Source organism: Sinocyclocheilus grahami, unplaced genomic scaffold, assembly GCF_001515645.1.
Source record: "Sinocyclocheilus grahami isolate Dianchi unplaced genomic scaffold, SAMN03320097.WGS_v1.1 scaffold196.1, whole genome shotgun sequence".
NCBI lineage: Eukaryota > Metazoa > Chordata > Actinopteri > Cypriniformes > Cyprinidae > Sinocyclocheilus > Sinocyclocheilus grahami.
Window position 1 is genome coordinate 741686 of NW_015505375.1, and position 20384 is coordinate 762069.

Consider the following 20384-nt stretch of genomic DNA (forward strand, 5'->3'; position numbering starts at 1 on the left):
GAGGGGGGGGGGGGGGGGGGGGGGGGGGGGGGGACGTGGACTGATTACGTAGGACCATTAGCTTGAGCTGTTTAATACTAGAGGAGAAAAAACAGACAAAGGAATCAGAGTTTGTAATAAAATCAAATGGTTATGTGCCCACCTTAAAATACTTGAATTAATGACACATTCAGATTTTATTCCACACGGTGTGAAAGTTGACATGAAGACATGCGTAAGCAATGAAATAGAAATACTTTTATTTCATTATTTTTTATATAATAATTCACTTTTTTGCAGGAAATTTTTAAACACTGTTTGCGTATTCACTACCTGTAAAGAATAAGAACAAAATAAAGAAAAATAAAACAGCGCAATTGAAACGCTCAGAAACATCTTTTGGTTTAGCATTGAGGTTATTATAGAAGTTGGAGCTTGTCCAATTGTATTGACAAATGCATTATTTGCTTGGAATAGTTGTGTGGATGGGCCAGTTCTGCATGTGTGTGTGTGTGAGTGCATGTATTAGAGAGTGGCTCAATCCCACTGAGGTCTGGAGTGGAGAAGCATCAGGCATGGAGAGCTGGTAATAAGACAGGGACAACCCTTTCCCCTCCTGCTCTCTCTCCCTCTCTCTCCCTCTCAGTGGGAAAGCAGATCAGTGGAGGAGAGAGAGAGCCGTGTCATTGAGTGCCAGCAAGAAGAGAGGAGCAGTTAACTCAGACGCGCTGCGGCCCGACACACACATGCTCTACCTCACAACAACACACATGTACTCACGGCTGCACGCACATGCACACTGACACAGTGCTAGCTGGAGTTAGTCTGAAGACAGAGGACAGGCATCTCTGAGGGCGAGAAGGGGCCCGAAGAAAGAAAGCAGCACAAAGAAAGTGAGGGAAGGAGAAAGAGAAAGAGAGAGAGAGGAGGGGCTGCTTTGGAACTGACACACTCCAACACCTGATCTCCACACAGCTGGGAGGAAAACCACGCTGGACACGCTGGTGAGAGAGGGCACCTTTTGGGGAGAAGGGAGGGATGATTTGTCTTGTGCTTTTAGAAAATTTGTTTACAAGTCATTTTTGTTGCTTTCTTTTAAATCAAACTTTTTTAAAGAACTGTTACAGTGATTGGATAGTTTGTTTAGATTAGAAGGTATGGAGCATAGTCACATGAGGAGCGAATGTGTAGTTTACATGCAAAATGTAAAAAAATTCAAAGCAGTATTTTTTTTTTTTTACTTTGTGTGTCAAGGTGTGCAATGGGGTCAAAGGGCAGGTTACGGGTGACAAAGTTTGTCTGACGATTGATTTCTGTTTGGAATGTATGTTTGTGTATATGTCCATGTATGTTTGGAGGACAGCCCATACACAGCCTGACTGACATTTTGGAAAAAAGTGTGTTTGGGGGTGGGGGGTAAGGGCAAAAAAAGCTACTCCTCTCCTTCACCATCTCCTCTTTCATTTTCTGCCTTCCCCCTTTTTTCTCTCCCTTCTTCACTTCACTTCAATTCACACCCCCATCCCTCTCTTCCTCCCTCCTTACCTCCGACACTCCGCTCATCCTGCCCTCTACCACCACATGCCCCAAAGGAAATATGCATTGTGCAGCCCTGCTCCTGAATTAACTCAACACACTCCTCCTGCTACTGGCAGGCAAGACCCTCCACTTTCCCCCCTCTCTCAAGAGAAGATAGCAAAGAGAGAGAGAAAAAGAAAGAAAGAATAGGACAGAAGAGAAAAAAGAACAGAACAGTCACCCTTTGCCTCTTTGAACCTCCACCTTAACGTACTTTTCTCTCCGGCTCCCCTGTCCACCCCCCTTCCCCCTCTTCTCTGCCGGCAGTCTGAGGAGACAGAGTTGGATGTGAGAGGCGGTGTGGTGTGGAGAGAACGAGATCGAGAGAGGGCACGCGAGTCCACGGCCAGAGCCAGCAGCAGGAGCAGCAGCAGCGGTGCAGGGGGAGGAGGAGGAGAAGGAGGAAGCTCCATGCAGTTCAGCACCAGACCGGCTAGTGCCGAGCCGGGCTTCATGGGGACATGGACACAGCAGAGCACTGACAGCAACCTCCTCTTCAGAATGTCCCAGCAGGTCAGTGGCATGCTGTCTCTCTGTGTAGCTGTTATACGTGTGTTAAAATAGTGTATGCTTGTGCGTAAGCATGATTTTCTTTTTTCTTTTTTTTAGCGTATGTATGAATGTGTGAAAAAAATGGTTGGTGTAACATTTGCTACATGTGTAAGCTATGTTTTGCCTTGCTTCTTTCAGTAGTTTAGAGGCTGATGCCCGTTGTGACAAATTTCAGCCTTCTTTGTAAAGTTTTTGAGTGTTGAAGAAAAATGAGCTTTTATAAATTGCATTAGTGAATATGCATCGGGTCAGTGTGGGAGGTTTTCATTTTGTTTTGGTGACCCTTGGTAGATCAGGCTGTGGCACACATCTAATTGACTTCATCTGCTTGTTGCTGGAGTCGTTAACACCATCATCCTCTAAAACAGATTCCGTAGCTGTGTTAAATCTACAGCTCTATAATGTGTGTAGTTATTGTAAAGTTCCTGTGTTGAATGCTTTTATCAGGACAGAATGTTTATGGGAGGGGGATCGGGGTCTGTGGAGGGAGAGATGGTGAGCAGAACATTAATCATCATGGCTGGTTTCTCTGTGTCATGCACACGCTGATACGAGCGCAGGCCCTTGGACTTCCTTTGGCCGACAATGGGGGTCCATCCACATTTCTTTCCAGATTCCTCACGAACTTTTTTTGCACTCTATCAGCTCTCTTTATTTGAGACACCAATATGCGTTTTTATTTAAACAGAACACCATAAAACGGATATGAAAAAACATTTTGATTTTATTTGATATTAAAAAAGATTAAATCGTAATAATATTTTTTTCGTTACGTTTATAATTCACTAAATAATTATGTGTTAATTTTTATTGAAACGTTTTACTCTGCGCGGTCGTAGTTGACTTAGAAACGCAGAATCTGAGCGAGAATAAAGATTTGAATGGCACTGATCAGTCGCGCGCTGAGCTCTGCGGCGCATCGGAGCTCCAGCGCAGGTGGATTCAGTCCTGCGCTTAAATCCTTCACGAAAACACTTTAAAGAACGAGCTTTAAAGGGTTCTTACACTTATGACAAGTTAACGGACATTCTGTATAGACCCTAAGCGTTTAGTAACAAATTCTCTAAATAATTTCTTCTGCATTCTTGAATTGTGACGCAGCTTAGAACATTTGTTAAAAACAGGGTGATTAAGTGTTTATACCGTTTATCCTTGACATAAAATATGAGTGTCATACGTTAAATGCAGTTTATTTGAATTCGACTGTAAATCACTCAATAAATAATTGAATATAATAATTTTATTAAAAGAGTCTCGTATGTATTGAACATTGATGACAGCGTAGTGTGGCTGCTATCAATTATTTTGTCAGAACAATATTGTCTCAGCTCTTCAAATGCTGTTGTGCTGCTTAAATATCATACAGTAAATGATGTGCATGCAAACCTTTTTGAGTGAATGTCAAAGAAAACTTCTAGAGAAATGTCAAAAAACAATACTCTTGTTCATAAAAAAAAAAAATATATATATATATATATTGCTCAGTTTTTTAATGTTCCTTCTTTAAAAAGCAATGACACTGCAGCTGTTTCCCCTAAATATGTGTTTTTGCTAATGCGTATTTTTGAGTGTATTTTGTATTCTAATGTATTTTTTAAAAGAGCGGCTGCAAACCTTTTTGAGCGTGTAATTTAAACCAAATGTATGCGTCTTAAGTTAATTTCAGCTTTATCTGTAGGCTACTGTTATCAAGAAGATCAAGACACCTTCATCTTCAATTAATTTTCGATTCCGATTTCTTCTTCTTCTTCTTTTTTTAATTAAAGTACCTGCTCATTTCCACAAATGATACTGACACTACTGACCACGTGTAATGGTCGATATTAATATCAAAACCACATGAGCAAATATTCTGGATGCTTGTGCTGGGGGTTTATTTTATGCAGCAGCCTAGTTTTGTTAATGTGGGTTTGGTTATTAATGGGTTCTAATTGCTCAATCTCGACTAATCGGTTGCAGTATGAACGAACAGGTTCTTCATTTGATGTGATTCATTTGACACGCGGTGCTGAAACAAGGCTGTGATCAGTTCACATTGTAAACGCTTTTCTGGTGCTGAATCTGATCAGATCTCCCGTGAAACCTCTGAGATGCTGGTGCAGTCGAAGTCCACCACGCTCTATAAGAGTCCTTCTTTCAGCATCCTCTTATGTTTGCGCAACTTGTTATTTTCCCCTGTTGCCCATTCCATGAATGGCAATTTCTAATAAATATAAATGTAAAATAATTTTATATTGTAGATGTGTAGATTTTGTATAACAACTTTCGAGAAATTTTCGATGAAAGAATGAATAGGCTAATACAACGGCAACGGCAAATACGTTGTTGTTATTAATGTTATATTTATATTTATAGGCCTATTTATATTTATTATTATTAATTATAAAAATTATAATTTTAAAACGAATAAAACTGAAAATTAAAGATTTTCTGCAAAACGATTTGCTGAAAACGCCAGTCTTATTTAGCAGCAAATAACTTTAATCGCCACATCAAAACATAAAACACTGTAATTGGATCAGTTCTTTACTCTTAAATGATGAATTTCTTGACTGATGAAATGAAAGGCGCAAAAACTAAAAATCTTCGGGTTGCGGGTGCGACATGGGTGTTAGACATAGACTTATAGTGAAAGTAATTGTTAACATTAAAGCTAAAACAGCCATAAAATAGCTGCCAGATTGTGTTCGATTTGTCCGATTTTACAGCTGCTTTAATTTAATTTAATTTAATTTATTAAACATGTATAATGTTCTCTTATATTTTGAGATCTGAAAACTAAACGCGGAAGGAAAAAAAAAACATGTTTACACCTACAATTAGGCCAGTTATAAGCGGTTTATGGGTGCTCCAATTTTTTGTATGTATGTATATATATATATATATATATATACAATACCAATATATATTATATATCTTCCCGAATGAAACAAATATATGAACTAATAAGGTCCCTTTCAGACTTTGGCAAAAGAACGACATTTATTACATTTTTCTACTTTCTTTTTCTTCTTTTTAATGACTTTTTTAGACTTACATTCTGCGGACTTCTGATTATGTACGTTAGTGGTGTATCCGTGCATATCTTTTTCTTTTATTTCTTCTTCTTCTTCTTCTACTACTTCTACTTCTTCTTATCTCTGTCACTCCCTCTCCTTTTTTTTGATCAGGTGTATGTTTGAGTATGTGTACAGGAGTGTGTGTAGCCTACATGTGATTATAGTGAAGTGTCTGTTTTCTCTTTTTTCCCCCCTCTGTGTGCTGCATGTGTGTGTGGGTGCGAGATGAAACGACTCTTGGCTAGCCTTGGTTGAGAGAAAGAGAAGGGTGGAGTGGAGGAGAGTGAAAGAGGATATGTGGTTAGGGACACCCACCACCTTTTCTCGGCAGATAGAGCAGAGCCCAGGGCAGTGCCAATACCATCGGTGCAGCTAGTGCTGACTAAGATGGAGCAGCCACAGGAAGCGTGACTGTTTCAACCTTTGGTGGCAGGAAGGTGCCTGTCACAGGGTCATTGTCAAAACTGAGGCAAATTAGATCTGCAGCTAAAATGAGCAAACAAGTTTAGTCACTTAGTCATATGTTAGAAAATAAATAAATACAGTGTTTTTTTAAGTAAAACAGCAACTACAGGGAAAGTTAAATTTCAATTTTTGTTTTGTGGACAGCTCTGCGAATTATTACGCTACTGTACAGAAGAGGGGCTGCTGGTTCAGAGGTCTTTGTGCTGAACGGATCTGGCTCCTGCTGTTAACTACTGACCCTGTTAAGTAATGGACTCAGTTGAGGGGAGTAATCTCACCTGGCTCAGGGATGCTTTCTTTCCTAATTCCTCTCGCTTTCCCTGACAGACAGCCTCTTAATGTTTTCAAGGAGAAACTGGAATGTGGAGGAAGCAGAGAGGGCGGGGAGAGGATCAGAGAGAAAGTGGTAAACTTTTTTTCACTGTTTTTGTGGTAAAGCGATAGTGCTTGCTGGCGTGTTTTATTGTGAAAGTCAAGAGTTACAAAAAGGTGCATGTAGAGGTGATGAGAAGATGAGAGAGAAAAGGGCGAGATATGTTTGGCGCCTGGATATGAGAGTTCTGTACTTTTTGAGTGTGTGAACATGTGTTTATTATGTCCGTACATAAGCGATACATGCCAACTATTGTGCTGCCTACACCTCTGCCTACATCTCTACTGTCGAGGCGATTTGTCGGCGTTATTATTGTTTCTGCCCTAAAAAAACAAACAAACAACAACAACAAAAAAACCTATTCAGTATTTCTCATTCCATTTAAGTGATTACATAATTAGTGTATTAATCAATATGCTACAGTTATGGCTTTTAATAAACATGTTGTTTATAGTGGCTTCTGTGTTAAATTAGTTTTAATATTCATGATTTAATTCCCTCAATTTCACTGTTTACAAAGCAATGCTAGAATATTAAGCTAAAATGCTCTTGAGAAATATCACTATACTCTGTTATTGTGTTTTGAACATTCTTCACAAAAAAAATAAAATTATTTCTTAAAAATAATGTCTGATATTTTATCATCTCAAACCCCCATTTTTAGTGGTCTTTTAATTTGTCCTCAAATTGCGTTCTTTTTCTTGCTTTCTTTTTTTAAAATTGTGTTAACCTTCAATATTTCAAAGCGAAGAGAGGGAGTGAGTGAAAGTGTGGGACATAAGCAGGTTGTTTTTGGGGAAGGGGAAGTGGTCCCTGGTGGGTAGAGAAATTCACTCTTCTGTGATACTGGCTTGCAGCCAGTTTGGAGGCAGATTCATCAGCACTTCACAACGGGGACAACCTCCCCCCTACCTCAACCCCCAGTCCCACACTGAAAAGCACACAAATCGATCCAGTTAAGATTTTCATTCAGCTTCACTAAAGATTTGGTTGCTATCTTTCCTTTATTCTCTGGAGCGGTGAGTGGATATGAGTAGGTGTTTGAGATCTGTGTGTTCCTTGGGCTATGATCAATAGCTGACACTGGGCACATCACTCACATGCTCGTGCAGTGCCTCTTCTCTGCTCTCTGTCTGTCCTCAGGGGTGACACGGCCACTCACATGTTCATTCTGGAATATATTTCTGGAGTGTCAGAAAACGGAGCAATACTGTCTCCAGCATAGCATAGAAGAGAAGTGGTGATGTTGCGCTCTCCGTGGCAACACATGGACGTGGTCATTGCCATAGACATAGACACGCTAAAAATGTCAGCCCATCTGCTCTGCTCTTATCAGGATGAGTGTTGAAATGAGTGTTGGTAGCTGTTTTTTTCCATGAGTAAATGCAGATTACATTGTTAAACACTTGACACAAATAGAAGCCATTTGAAACTATTGAAAAATTTTGAATAATTATTTTTTAATAGTGACAACATTTTGCACTGATTCCCTCCATTAAAGCCAAATTCATATTTGTGATGTAATGAATGTAAAACAATTCTTTATCCGCTCAAAGGAGGGATTGCAATGAAACAGATGTCTATATTTGCTTAATTTATAAAGTAGTTTCAGCTGGTTTTTAATGCACCAGTAGGGTACAACGGGGCTAAAGGCCCACCTTCAGAAAAAATGTGCCATTCACTGCGCATAAAATGTATAATTGCAGAAAAAATAGATATGTTGTATTGAACATTAATGGAGCAACAGATTTTGTGTCAAAATAAATCATTCAAGTTGTTTATTTTGTTTAAAAATCTTATAAATGCGTGAGGTGGCAAGAGGGGCCTTTTACCCCACGCACGGGGTAAAAGACTCACCAGCATGGGGTAAAAGGCACACGGTATTGATACAAATACTTCAGCTAAAATTGTTTTTTTAAAATAATGTCTAAGTTAATACTTGTTCAAAACAATCACTTTAGCAAAGTTTGTACTATTTTCTGCTTATTTTGAAAAATAAAATAATTATTTTTTTTCAATAAATATACTGTCATTAAAATATGTTAATATATAAAATATATTTTAAAATACAGAAACAAAATCGTTTTAATAAGTAAAGATTCTGAAAGTACTGAAGGAGATCCAATACTAATTGAATATATATTTACAGTAGTAACAACAAATTCTATTTTATTATATGATATGATTAATATCATGTTTTTAAATATGATGGTTTCATTCTAAAGATGGTGATTATCTCTAATATGGACACCCAACATAATATATGATATTTACCATCTGAATCTAACCATGTCATGTCAACAAATGGAAAAGTCAGCCATCTATTAATTATCATGTTAATTACTGTGCGCCTTTAGCCCCACCAGCAGGGGCGCTTTTTACCCCAAATATCATACTTTTACATATTCTTTCGTTATTTAAAAACTGTTACTTTAATTATCTTAAACAAAACTGAAAATCATAAAGAAGACCTTTGTCTCAAAATATATGCATTCATTTTAGCGATTCGCATTTGCTACTTAAATCTACAATATTTTAAATAAAACATAAAATATTAGATCAAGTGAGCACAGAATCAACTTTGCACTGCTGCGCGCGATCGCATCAAGGATCAGACAAAAATACACGTGCATCTTGAAAAGCGGATGTTTTGGAAAGTGCTACGCCACGTTTTTCTTGCCATCTAGTGGTTTCGATGAAAATAATATCAAAGGCGCTTTTTACCCCGGGGCGCCTTTAGCCCCGTTGTACCCTTCTCTGTAGTGTTAACATGCAGTTGTTACCTTAAAGAGCTGTTTCTACCTGATTTAATCCATGAAAACTTGTTTTGTTGAACAATATATTTTTTGAAAAAAACAAACAAAAAAACAGTTAATTTCGGCGCTACCATTTTTTTCCACTATATTTTTGGTCCTTGTCAAGATAGTCAAAGCTTAAAAAAGTTTTTTTTTTTTTAACAGAAGGGAAGTCCTGGTTAAAAGGGAAACTGCTGTTTCAATAGTCTTAGAGTCAGGATGTCACCACCCCCGGCGTAACGGTAATGAGGGGACATTACCATCATTCTGCGTCTTGTTAGTTCCCCGAGCGCCTGACACAATCAGAATGCAGCAGCTGCCCTTCAGACCTTAGAGATCTGAGAGAGTGAGTGAGAGAGAGAGAGAGAGAGAGAGAGAGAGAGAGAGAGGGAGGCCTCTTAGACCTCATCTAGAGACAGAGAGATCTGATAGGCGAGACGTGAGGGACTGTGTTCCTGCAGATGAGACACCCTGTGTACTACCTTCATGTAAATATAAACTGATCCACACAAAAGATTTGCATAAACATTTTATTTATTCATGTTTTTAAATACTCTACAAAAAGGCAAAAAAAAATTTGCATATCTTATACAAAACTTCTACTTGTGAATATATTTAAATGTATATTTAATGTATATTTAAATATATTCAAAAGAACTTAAAAATAACTGTGGTGGTATTTACAGTGCTGCTTAAAGTACAATTTTAGTCTTAAGTGTGGCAAAATTCTAAGAATAATGCAATTTGGATTTTCTTGCTACACTTAAGAATAAATGTTCATAAGTGTTAAGGTCTCAGTTCCTAAATTATTTAAGATTGAGCAGAAGTATCATAACCTAGTTAGGAGTAGAAAGATGGCTGTGTTGTGAACACAGAGGCGGAGACCAGACATTTTAAAACAAAATAAAGAATGTGTTGGAATTATATGATGTCAGTGACATTTTTTTTCTTTTTTTCTTTTTTATTTCATTTATTCATTTATAGGCAGTTTTTTTTCATTTGTAGACTGTACAGCAATTTTTTTTATTTACTGACTACATTGAAATTTAAAAAAAGATGAAATTATATAAATGATATAAATGAGATAAACCAGATGCAGAGGTTTAACTTGATCTGCACATCCTGTATTTATCAATATTGAATACAAAAGCATCTTATAAACAGAGACGATTTTCAGGTTTCCCGCTAACCATACTACTGCCGCTGCTGCTGTCTGTGCCTGAGAGCTTTAGTCCCGGAATGCCGGTAAGAGGTTCCATTATGATTTACAGTTGCTCTAACAAGAGTCAGTTAGAGTCACTGGAGTCAGTTATCAAGTCCTCTGAGACCTTCACTGGTACGGAGTTATGCCACGTCCAATCCAGAAAACACCTGCCCTTCCGTAAAGGTCATTCAAATCAGACAGCCAGACCCCAATGCCTGCTGCATTCAGTCTCACATTTCAACTTTACACCACCTGAGATCCTGGAAAATTATGCTCTTCAAGCTCTCGCATGATTTTATTATAACTTTTAACATATTTAACAGGTGTGAGAGTCTTACATCTGGTGATGTAAAGCCAATCAAATGTCAGCACCCCCGGTGATTGATCATGTCACAAATGTTAATTTCTTGTCTGCAGAAAATTGTTAACACAGTGCGTTCAAAGACGTGGAAAACATTTTGGCAAATTTATGCAGATATCCAGGTAAAACCATATGGTTCACTTTTTTTTATTTTCTTTCTTTTCTTTCTGCAACTAGAATAACCTCAGATATTGTTCAGGCAAATTTTAGGAAACATAATTTATCTTGTATGTGTAAGATTAAAAAGGTTATAGGAAATCAAAAATTGAGGTTTTAGCAATTATTTTTAAATTATGAACAACAATACAAATGTTACCTTCTCTTCAGCTTCTTTAACTAAAAATCACAAAAATTAAAAATCGTATGCACTGCAGTTATTTTCCAAAGACACATACCACGCATAAACAAATAATGTTACACAACTAAATTAAACTATTTGTTTGAGGACAATGAACAATAAGTAAGACTACAATATTTGGGAAAGCCGTGCATCTTGATGATAATGTAATGGGAACATGGGCCATGAAATGAGAGCATGACATCTCTTTTTGGGGGGGGCAGGGGGGGGTTGGATTGTTGCCAATGCCACTGGCACATTCAGAGGCCGCTATCTTAAACAGCTAAGAGGGCAATTTCTCCCATGAACAAAACACAGACAAGAAAATCACACTCCCCTCTTGCAGGAAAGAGTCTCTCATTTTCCATTTTGCTGTGTGGTTTGACTGTGTCACCATAATTTCATCTAATGTTGTGGCTGATTTACTATTATTATTATTATTATTACTACCTTCCACCATTATTACTGTTGTAGTTACATATGTCCGCAGATAATGACAGTAAGTTTTCCTCATTAGTGACACTACACTGGTGTTGTTGAACACAGGAAAGTAAAGCACTCCGTCCAAGTCATATAAAAATGGCAATACTGATGCAAAGAAAAAATGCTTTATTTGGCTGTTGGACTGATATTCTTGTGTGTATTCTATGATATTAGTTCCTAAAGACTAATGTCAGGTGTAAAGTCACTTATTAAAAAATAAATATGATTAGAATTTAGATTGAAATAAGTTATACAGGAGTGACAACGATCACATGTTTTTGAAAGAAACAAAACTTACAAACATTTGCAGTTAATCCATTTATGCAAGGAATTCTTTTCATTCAATAATTATTTGTAATTTTACTTTAAAGAAAAGTTTGATTGGTCTTGATCAGCGTGAACATATTTGAACTTTGACTTTCAAGATATATAATAATTTTATTTACAGTGCAAAACTGTCTGAGATCTATGATTTATAGAAAAGAGACAAAAAAAAAGCTATTCCCTCACTCCCCCTCCATCACCATCACAAAGTTGCGTATCAAAATAAATTTACAGAGCATGTAAACATTTCTTTGATCTTTTCCTGCATGCATGAACAATTCTAAAAAGTTAGATTAACTCTGAAATACCTCTGTTCATGTGTGCTTTTCTGTTTTTAACCCGATGAATTATGACCAGCATTTGTAGAAAATGTCGATATGCGAGTGTGTGTGTATAAGTGTGTGTGAATGTGTATGCAGGCTTGTGCTGTCATCAACCACAATGGCAATCAACCAGAGGCACATTTTATATCAAAATCTTTTGTGTGTGTTGTAGCTCTAGGCTTGAGGGAAAATGCTTTTCTTACTTTGCTTTAAACTGATACAGCCCAGATTGTGGAAACACACAGCATGGACATTCATGAGGCATATCTCAGGATCATTCCTCTCCCTACACATACTGTATGTTGCGCTGTAAAAAGTGGTAACCTGCAATTGTTATGCTAAAGGGCTATTTCTACCTGCTATTTCTGCTATTTATAAAATATAAATATTTGTTTTGCTGTTATAAATTAATGCATAAAGGTTGGTTCAGTGATGTTAAATTATATTTTTGACTTAAAAGATTTTAGATGTTACCATTTTTAGGTTAATTTTTTTTATTTAATTTTTTTTTAATTTAGAAACTCTTCGAATGCATGAATTTGTCCATGTTCTTAACTCATGTCTGCCAAATTAGTTTATTCTGTTTATTTTGTGATTTCAGAGGGGAATGCATGTGTAGCAATGACGCAATTTTTATAAGCATTTTAAAAATCATCAAAAGGGTTCCATTTAAAAAATGCGGCAGCAAAAACAAATCTCGCCTAGAGCATGTAAAAGTGTGCATGTTAAATAATCAAATTAGATATAATGCATAAAAAGTCACCGCGCCATGGTTCACAGATGCACAGCAGATGGGATTTAGGGTGGGTTTATTGTCATATATTGAGCGGTACTGCTCTTCCTTCTCTCCAATCCATGGTGTCAATTAAAGCTCAAGCTAACTCATTTGCTCTTGTGATAGACTCCAAATGAAGTGGCCAGTGTATCTAGGCAACCAAGGAGGTCAGAGTTCCCTGTCCTTATCAGGAGCTGCTGACTGTAGCAGAGTGGAGACACTCTCTGATAATACCCCCTTTTCCAGCACAAAAGAGGATTGGGGCTGTTTGTACATTTTTAGCATTCACCTTATTGGCGCCTAACCATTTTATTTTATTTTATCTAGAACACACCACGATTGAGTACATTAACAGAATGTTTTGTTGTACCATATGTTATTTTTCTTTTAAGAGTGACCAGTGGTATCCAAAATAATATTTAAATATTTGAGATATATTAAGAGATATATTAAGTCTAAAATGCGAATCCCTGTTTGCTTCAGGGAGTGGGCTGCGCTTCGCATCGCATCGACCCGTGCGGATAAATCCGTCTCACATTGCGTGAGATGTACATGGCCAGTTAACAGTAGGCAAGCCTTCTGTTATTTCAGCATTATTGATTTGCACCCATTCAACAACTATTACACGATTCAAGGAGTGGGGATTATAATCATGTGAAGTGAAACTCTATTTCTAGGAGCATATGTGTGGGAGAAGTACATTATCTGGTCTTAAAGTCAATTGATAATACCCATGGCATAGAGGGGATTACAGATAGAGGATGCATTTAAAAGTTTAAAATGCTGTCTGATCAGCTAAAGCAAGTGTAATTCCTTTCAGGTTGAAAGCGTTAATAGCATAACCGGTAACGGTATCCTCTGTGAAGTGAGGGCTTAAAAGACGGTATGCATGTCTGTCTGTGTCCGTGCGGGTGTGTGCATGTGTGTGTTGTTTAGAGAAGAGTGTGCACATAAAATAAAGTGCCCAGAGGATGCTTCTGGCATTTTGTGGACACCAGATACTTGTCATAACTCACAAAAAATAAAAAAGCAAGGAGGGGGAACCATGTGTGTGTGTGTGTGTGTGTGTGTTTGTCAGAGGGGTTGGGAGCTCCTGTCTCAGATCAACTCATATCGCGTACCAATATTTGATCTCCACTCATTAGAGTGAAGAAAGGACCATCAGGCCACTGAACACGCTGCGTCTGAAGTGCCATGAATGCGTGCTCACACAGATGCAAATATGCTCCCCCTCAACCTCATTTCATGCACGACACTCCTGAGGTAGTTTGGGGAATAGAAAATTGCTTCCTAAGGAAGGCTCTGACCAATTAAGGCCCTGACCGTATTGAATGTCAAGTGTTAATTTAGGTTGTCTCTCCTGTGACCCCCCCTCCCCCCTTTACTAGCAGTTGAGCTGGCAGGGGTCTTCAGATGAGCAAATATATGTGAGGTAAAAGTTGATTGCCTGAAGGACCTCGGGTTTTATGTGTCATAGACAAGTGGCAAATGTGTTCTCCTTCCAGTATTTCCCCTCCCCACCTCACTGACACCACTGAGGGACAGAAAGGCAGGATTAACTGTACTGCAGCGATAAGAATGGGCGGTTTACTTTGGGGAAAAGACGAGTGTAATCACCTCACGGGCAGTAGGGAGGGCTGAGGATGGACTCTCTCTCTCTTTTTCTCTCTGTCTGGGATACAACTTTGCTGACTTGTCCCATAGTCAAGACAAATGACTTGAGGAGTAAAGGAATTCTGTGACACAAAGAGTATGTTTTCATTTATGTTTTATTTAATTTGATTTATCCAAAAATGTGTACATACACTTATGTGCATACGAACATACTGTACATACATAATTTATTATTCATAGCTAATGAGACTTAATTGAAATCAGTTTAAATAGCAGAATAAAACAGATGCAAACTATACTATTGTTGCAGTAAGAGAATAGATCTACAATGTAAAAAATTCATTTGAAATCTACAGGAATTTACTATGTTTGTGCACATGAAATTACTGTATACTAGTTCACAGTGGAATACCGTAGTTTCAGTCAAAATTGCAGTAATGTAAGAAGTACTGTGAGTGTCACAGTAACCAGCAATGTCTTGCAGTAAATCACAGTAACTTCCAATGTATTGTAGAAAACACAACAAGCAATTATGTACTGTATAAAGTTACAGTAACCAACAATGTGCTGTAAAAACTAAACAAAAAAAAAACACAGTAACCTTTTATATCCAGCTTAGTAGCTCAAAAAGAGAGCTATTTGTAACTTGAATGTGTTTAGCTTCTGGTGTCTTTCACTTCCAGTTATTTTACCTGTACAAAAACAGCCCATTATACTGCTTCATACAAACTTTTAATTATTATCATATTATTTTAACTTCAGTATCATAATCATAAATTTCCCCCCCAGAACGTGATTTCACCGTACTGCCATACACTAGGGTTTTCTGAAACCCAGCCACTGGGATAGAGAAGGAAAACAAAGTAGCCTACACTGGCAGCTGGGTTTCCAGCCAATGACTGCATTTAATTTGACCTCACTGTAATTCAGTTACATTTTAGGTTTGAAAAGAAAATACAGGAAGCAAATGTATTCTTTAATAAAAATAAATAAATAAATAAATAAATAAAAAATGACCAGAAGGTCATCAAGATTGTATTGTTTTCAACACATCTACCAATAAGTGAAGAATGATAAATGAAGCTTGTTATAATGATGAGCAGTTAACTGTGACTGTTGATAAATGAATATTTATATTTAAATCGTGCAACATGCATTATTTATTTCATATTCATTTTATTTATTTTTTTATTTTTTGGGCTGAACCAGTACAACTAAACAGCAATGGATCCTGTCGGTACCGATAGTCTAGTGGTTAGCGCACTGACATATAGTGCAGCTGTGTCTCTGGCGACCCGTGTTCGATTCCTGGCTTAAGGTCCTTTGCTGATCACATACCAATCGCTGTGTAATAAGTGCAAAAAAAGTAAAAAAGGTTGCACTTGCAAATTAGTGTGTTTTGCTTTACAGTTACATGGTTGCTACTGTAAATGAAAACAGCGAAAATATGGTTATTTCTTCTACAGTAAGTTACTTGTCACTTGCTGCCAGTAAATTACTGTAGTTCTTTTCTACAGTAAGTTACTTGTCACTTGCTGCCGGTTAATTACTGTGCTTTTTATACAGTAAGTTACTTGTCACTTGCTGCCAGTTAATTACTGTGAATTTCACAGTCAGTTTCTTACAGTGTATGCAATTAATATTAACATTTCTAGAGGAGACACATGTGAGAATGCATCTCTTATTAAAGCTATTGTTCCATTACCTCGACTTACTCGAGTGTACGTGTAGAGATGGTGAATGGCCAGTGTACGTGTAGAGATGGTGAATGCATTCATTTTTAAACCCCCTTTTATATTCTTACATGACAGACACTTGGTCTTAATGGCTTTATTATCATCATTGTGAAGCAGAAGCCTGCTTTCTTTAAAGGTGTAGTCTTTGGTCTTTCTCTGTCGGTGTAGAATAAATGTTAATGCATTTTTGAGATTCAGCACACAGCTAATTCACACAGCCCAGCTTTTGTTACTAGAAGGAACCAGCATGAGCTACGTTCTCTGATCCACATCACACAGACAAGAGGGAACATGTTCTTGTTTTGAAATTGAATACATAAGAGTATTGATAAAGGTCTTGTGTGTGTTATTACTGCCTACAGCTGCTGACAGGAGTGGAGGAACATACACGCTCTCAAGGGGGTGGTCTCCCATTCACATTAACAGAAAAAAAAACTAGATTATGCTTTGAAATTGTAAACCAACATAGAACACACACTTGAGAGTGTGAAACCAGATGGGCCACACAAATGATAAAAGCAATCAAACAACTAAATAAATAACAATGACAACAATAAAAAAGGAATACAAAGAACAGCTATGTATGCTTAGTTCTTAAAAATATAGATGCCTCAATATGAGTCTTTTATTTCATCTGAAGTCTGAATGAGGGAATGAGGGACAAAACCGCATGATAGACAGATGATCACAACCTTGTGTCCACTTCACTGTGACCCCGCCATGCTTCTTTTGTCCCTGATTTCAGTCAAAAGATCTGTAGTTTAGAAAGAAGGAGAAAAGAAAAAGGCTAACTTATCCTTTCTCTTTCTCTTGTCTCTCTGTCAGGATATCCTAAAGTGGTCTGACATAAATGGAAATTCTGGGGCCAAGGCGAAATCATTATATCATTACTCACTCTCATGTCGTAGAAACCAAAAGGAGAAATGTTGAAAAATGTTATGCGGGTCTTCTCCATACAGTCTGTAGTGACCACGGCTGTAAAGTTCCAGAAAGGAACACAAGAAAAATATTAGAACTTGTAGTCTATACAGCTCATGCATTGTATTTAATAAGCCATACAAAAGGTTTATATGAAGAACAGGCCAAAATGTTTCAATCAATATTTGCTGAAAATAATTTGCATACATGTTCAGATTTAAAAAACAAAAACAAACATTGACGTGGATCACCAGATTTTCATTTTCACTGATGCCAAATGCTCTTGCAACTAAGTTAACCTAACGGTAGCTTTAATACACAGAATTGAAATGTTCATTTTAAAGATTTGCGAGCTGCAGCACGGAGGAAACATATTAATTTCATATTCACTGTAGTAATTGTAAAGAAATGAGAGGAAAGCACTTCTCTCAAACCTCTTGCCACAGTTTTCCAGTATTTCAGAAAGTGATCAAATGCAGGTGTTAAGACATTTTTGAGATTGCAGCCAAATTCATTTTTCACCTGCAGTGCATAACCTCAGAAACAACTACTTCTTTGATCAGTATAACCAATGACTGTCCATGTACATATATTACAGTATTTTTGGTTCATCATGTCTTGTTACATGCTTATTGTATGTCTTTCCTTTTATTCATTACTCAGCACATTATTTTAATACTATTTTATTGTTATGCGCTATTTTAATATTATAATTTCTAATTTCCGTATTGTAATTCTTTTTACTGTCATTACTTTTATATAATGCTTTGGCAATATTGTAGCAAACACAGTCATACCAATAAGTAATGTAAATTAACACTAACTCTTCCTGGATCAAAGACTTACATATATGATACTTTTATATTGTTTTTTCTTTCTTTATGTCATGGTAAAAATAAATGTGGTACATTCTTTAAAATTTCTCCTTGTGTATTTCACAGAAAATTTCAGCACACAGGTTTGGAAAGACATGAGGGTGAGTAAATAATGACAGAATTGTCACCCACTAAAACACTGTAACTCTTATATGGTAGAAATATTTGTGTATGTACATCCAAACGTGCACACTGAGAGGCATTCTGAATGTGATGTGTTGGGAAAGTACTTGTCAAGTGGCATTGATTTGTTAAAGTGCTGAATTAGCACAGTACGCCAGCTGCCACCACCCGCACACTGTTGTGCTGCCGTGGGCTCATTTTCTCCTTAACAACTCTTTCCCATTTCCCCTTAGCCCCTCTTTTGCTCTCTCTCTCTCTCTCTCTCTCTCTCTCTCTCTCTCTCTGTCGGGCCACACACGCTCTCTTTTTAACTCTCGTTAATTCTGTCTTACACACACACATATTGCAGACACACCTCAGCTGTGACCCATAGCAAACCCAGCTTCTCCCTGTCTTGAGGACACACAACCACACCCACATAAACACTTATGCAATCTCTTGGGGAGGGAAAAAAATCACTTCTGTGTTGTAGTACATCACCATGTTGAGTCCATCAAATTTAGATCAAGTTATTCCTTTTAAACCCCCCTACAGTAGTGGGATGAACCCCGGCCAGTATCTGTTATGCCAGGATCTAGTGGAATCTGTGTCTCCCAGCTGTGTCTGACATATATATTGACTGGGAGCTGTAGTCGGTCAGAAAAGGATTTTGGCTGCACTGAGAGTCCACATTTTTATTAGGTAGCCAAAGTGTTCCATAAGCAGTTCCCAAGGTTCCCTTGGAGAGAGTGGCTGAGTCATATCCAGACTGTGTCAGGCCACACACAGTGGCAATATATTTACCATGAGCTCGGTTCAGCTCAGTTCACAACTGCATTCAAATATTATTAGTGTGTATATAGGACACAACATAGATATTTGCTGATGAGTTACTGGCATGGCATAGAAACAGTCTGAACATTTGGGGTGAGGGGTAGGGTTTACTTCCTGTCAGCGCCTCAGCTCAGAAACAGTGCCAAGCCTGGCTTGAATATGACTTCAGCATAACCATTTTCCTAAAAGGTGGTATATTCAGAGTCAATTGCAAGGTATTTGAGTGGAGCAGGCTGCACTTAACTGGTTTTCTTCAAGTCAAAAATGTTATTTAATATAGCTAAATTAATCTAAAAGTGGGGTAAATCTGGCAGAAATAGCTTGTTAAGGTCACATTTGCAAGTTAACACTTTTTACGGTGTACAGTAGATGTCTGCGCTTTAATAAAGTGTAATTTGACATATCAATGTATTTCTGATTCTGTCAATGGCTTCACTGCTCTGAACCATATTCACACCTTTTCCAAGAGGTGCAGATGTTCTGGTGACCCACTACTTACTGTAGATGTAGTGACTGTGTGTGTTGGAGTGAGTGGGAGACTGTTTGTTTTTGGATGTTAACTTCGCCTAAATACCCTCTAGCTGCTGGCCAGTTTGTGACCTCTGCACACATACACATACAGTATATACAGTACATGCGTAGACAGTAACCAGTGCTAGCTGACACAGGTGTACTGTCTGCTTCCTTGCTTCCTTCCTTGTGTTTCCTCTCTTGCTTTTTATTTTAGTTTTTTTCATGTTTTTTTCTCTTTCTTCAATGGGTAGAATGACACCCCCCTCCCCCCAACCAGCATTTCCCTAGTGTATTGTGTGATTAGATGCTGAAAGGTTGATGCCTGCTTGCTCTGTCCACAGCTCCCATAAAACACTCAATAAAGCACCAATCTAGAGCTTGATAGCACTAATAGAGAAACTCCATTCAGGGAAGAAGTACTCTCCAGAAACAGGCAGACAAATGTGTAACTTCCTAAAATAAAAACCCTTTTTTTCTTTTGTACTATTTGTGGATTTTTTTAGTAGTGTTTATGATCTTAAAAGTAATCTTTAGAGACACCACAGCCAGTACAATGGGGGGAAAATGTGTTTTTACATGAAAATGTTTGTGTTTGAGTGTGTTTGCAGTGTCTGTGCATGTATGTGCTAAATCCATGCATCACAGGACCATGAGGTGTTGAGGTCAGCCAAAGAATCCCTAGATCAGTATGTGAGCGTATACATGAGCATCTCTGTATGTTTTGTATGTGTGTGAATGTGTGTGACAGTAGGTGGAGACAGTCACCGGAGGAAGTCAGAAGTGGCCTCTTTGCAAACGCAGCATGTATGGGGCTTTGTGTGTCTCTTTCTCTGTTTCACCGCCTTTTTTTCTGTGCTTTTCCCGTCAAAGGCAGCCAGGTAGAGCCAGGAAAGCAGTTCCTTTGCAGGGCCTAATGGCAGTATGATGTAGTCTGTTGTGACTAGTGCATTCCTTTCAGGTTAAACCAGGGAAATTGCATTGTGTTCAGATTCCAAGTCGCATGAATGTTTTATTGCCACAAGAGTGTCAAAGGTCCTTGTCTGGGCCTCAGGAGAGTGGCCGAGGAAGCCTTTGACTGAGCGCTTCAAATGGGAGAGAGAGAGACATGAAAACACTTGGTTGTACAAATGGTGGTTGAACAAATAGTAGAAGGTGAGGCTAATAGACTGTGGCACACACTAAGA

General features: G+C 37.9%; 1 protein-coding gene across 2 annotated transcripts in view; it reads left to right on the forward strand.

Annotated features, from left to right (window-relative positions):
- bnc2 (basonuclin zinc finger protein 2) overlaps positions 1-20384 on the forward strand; it is a 269311-nt gene that overhangs the window by 99831 nt on the left and 149096 nt on the right. For both annotated transcript variants that reach the window (XM_016285345.1, XM_016285346.1), the window contains exon 2: positions 1825-2070. In XM_016285345.1, the coding sequence (XP_016140831.1) occupies positions 1825-2070 (246 nt within the window). The remainder of the gene's footprint in view (positions 1-1824; positions 2071-20384) is intronic.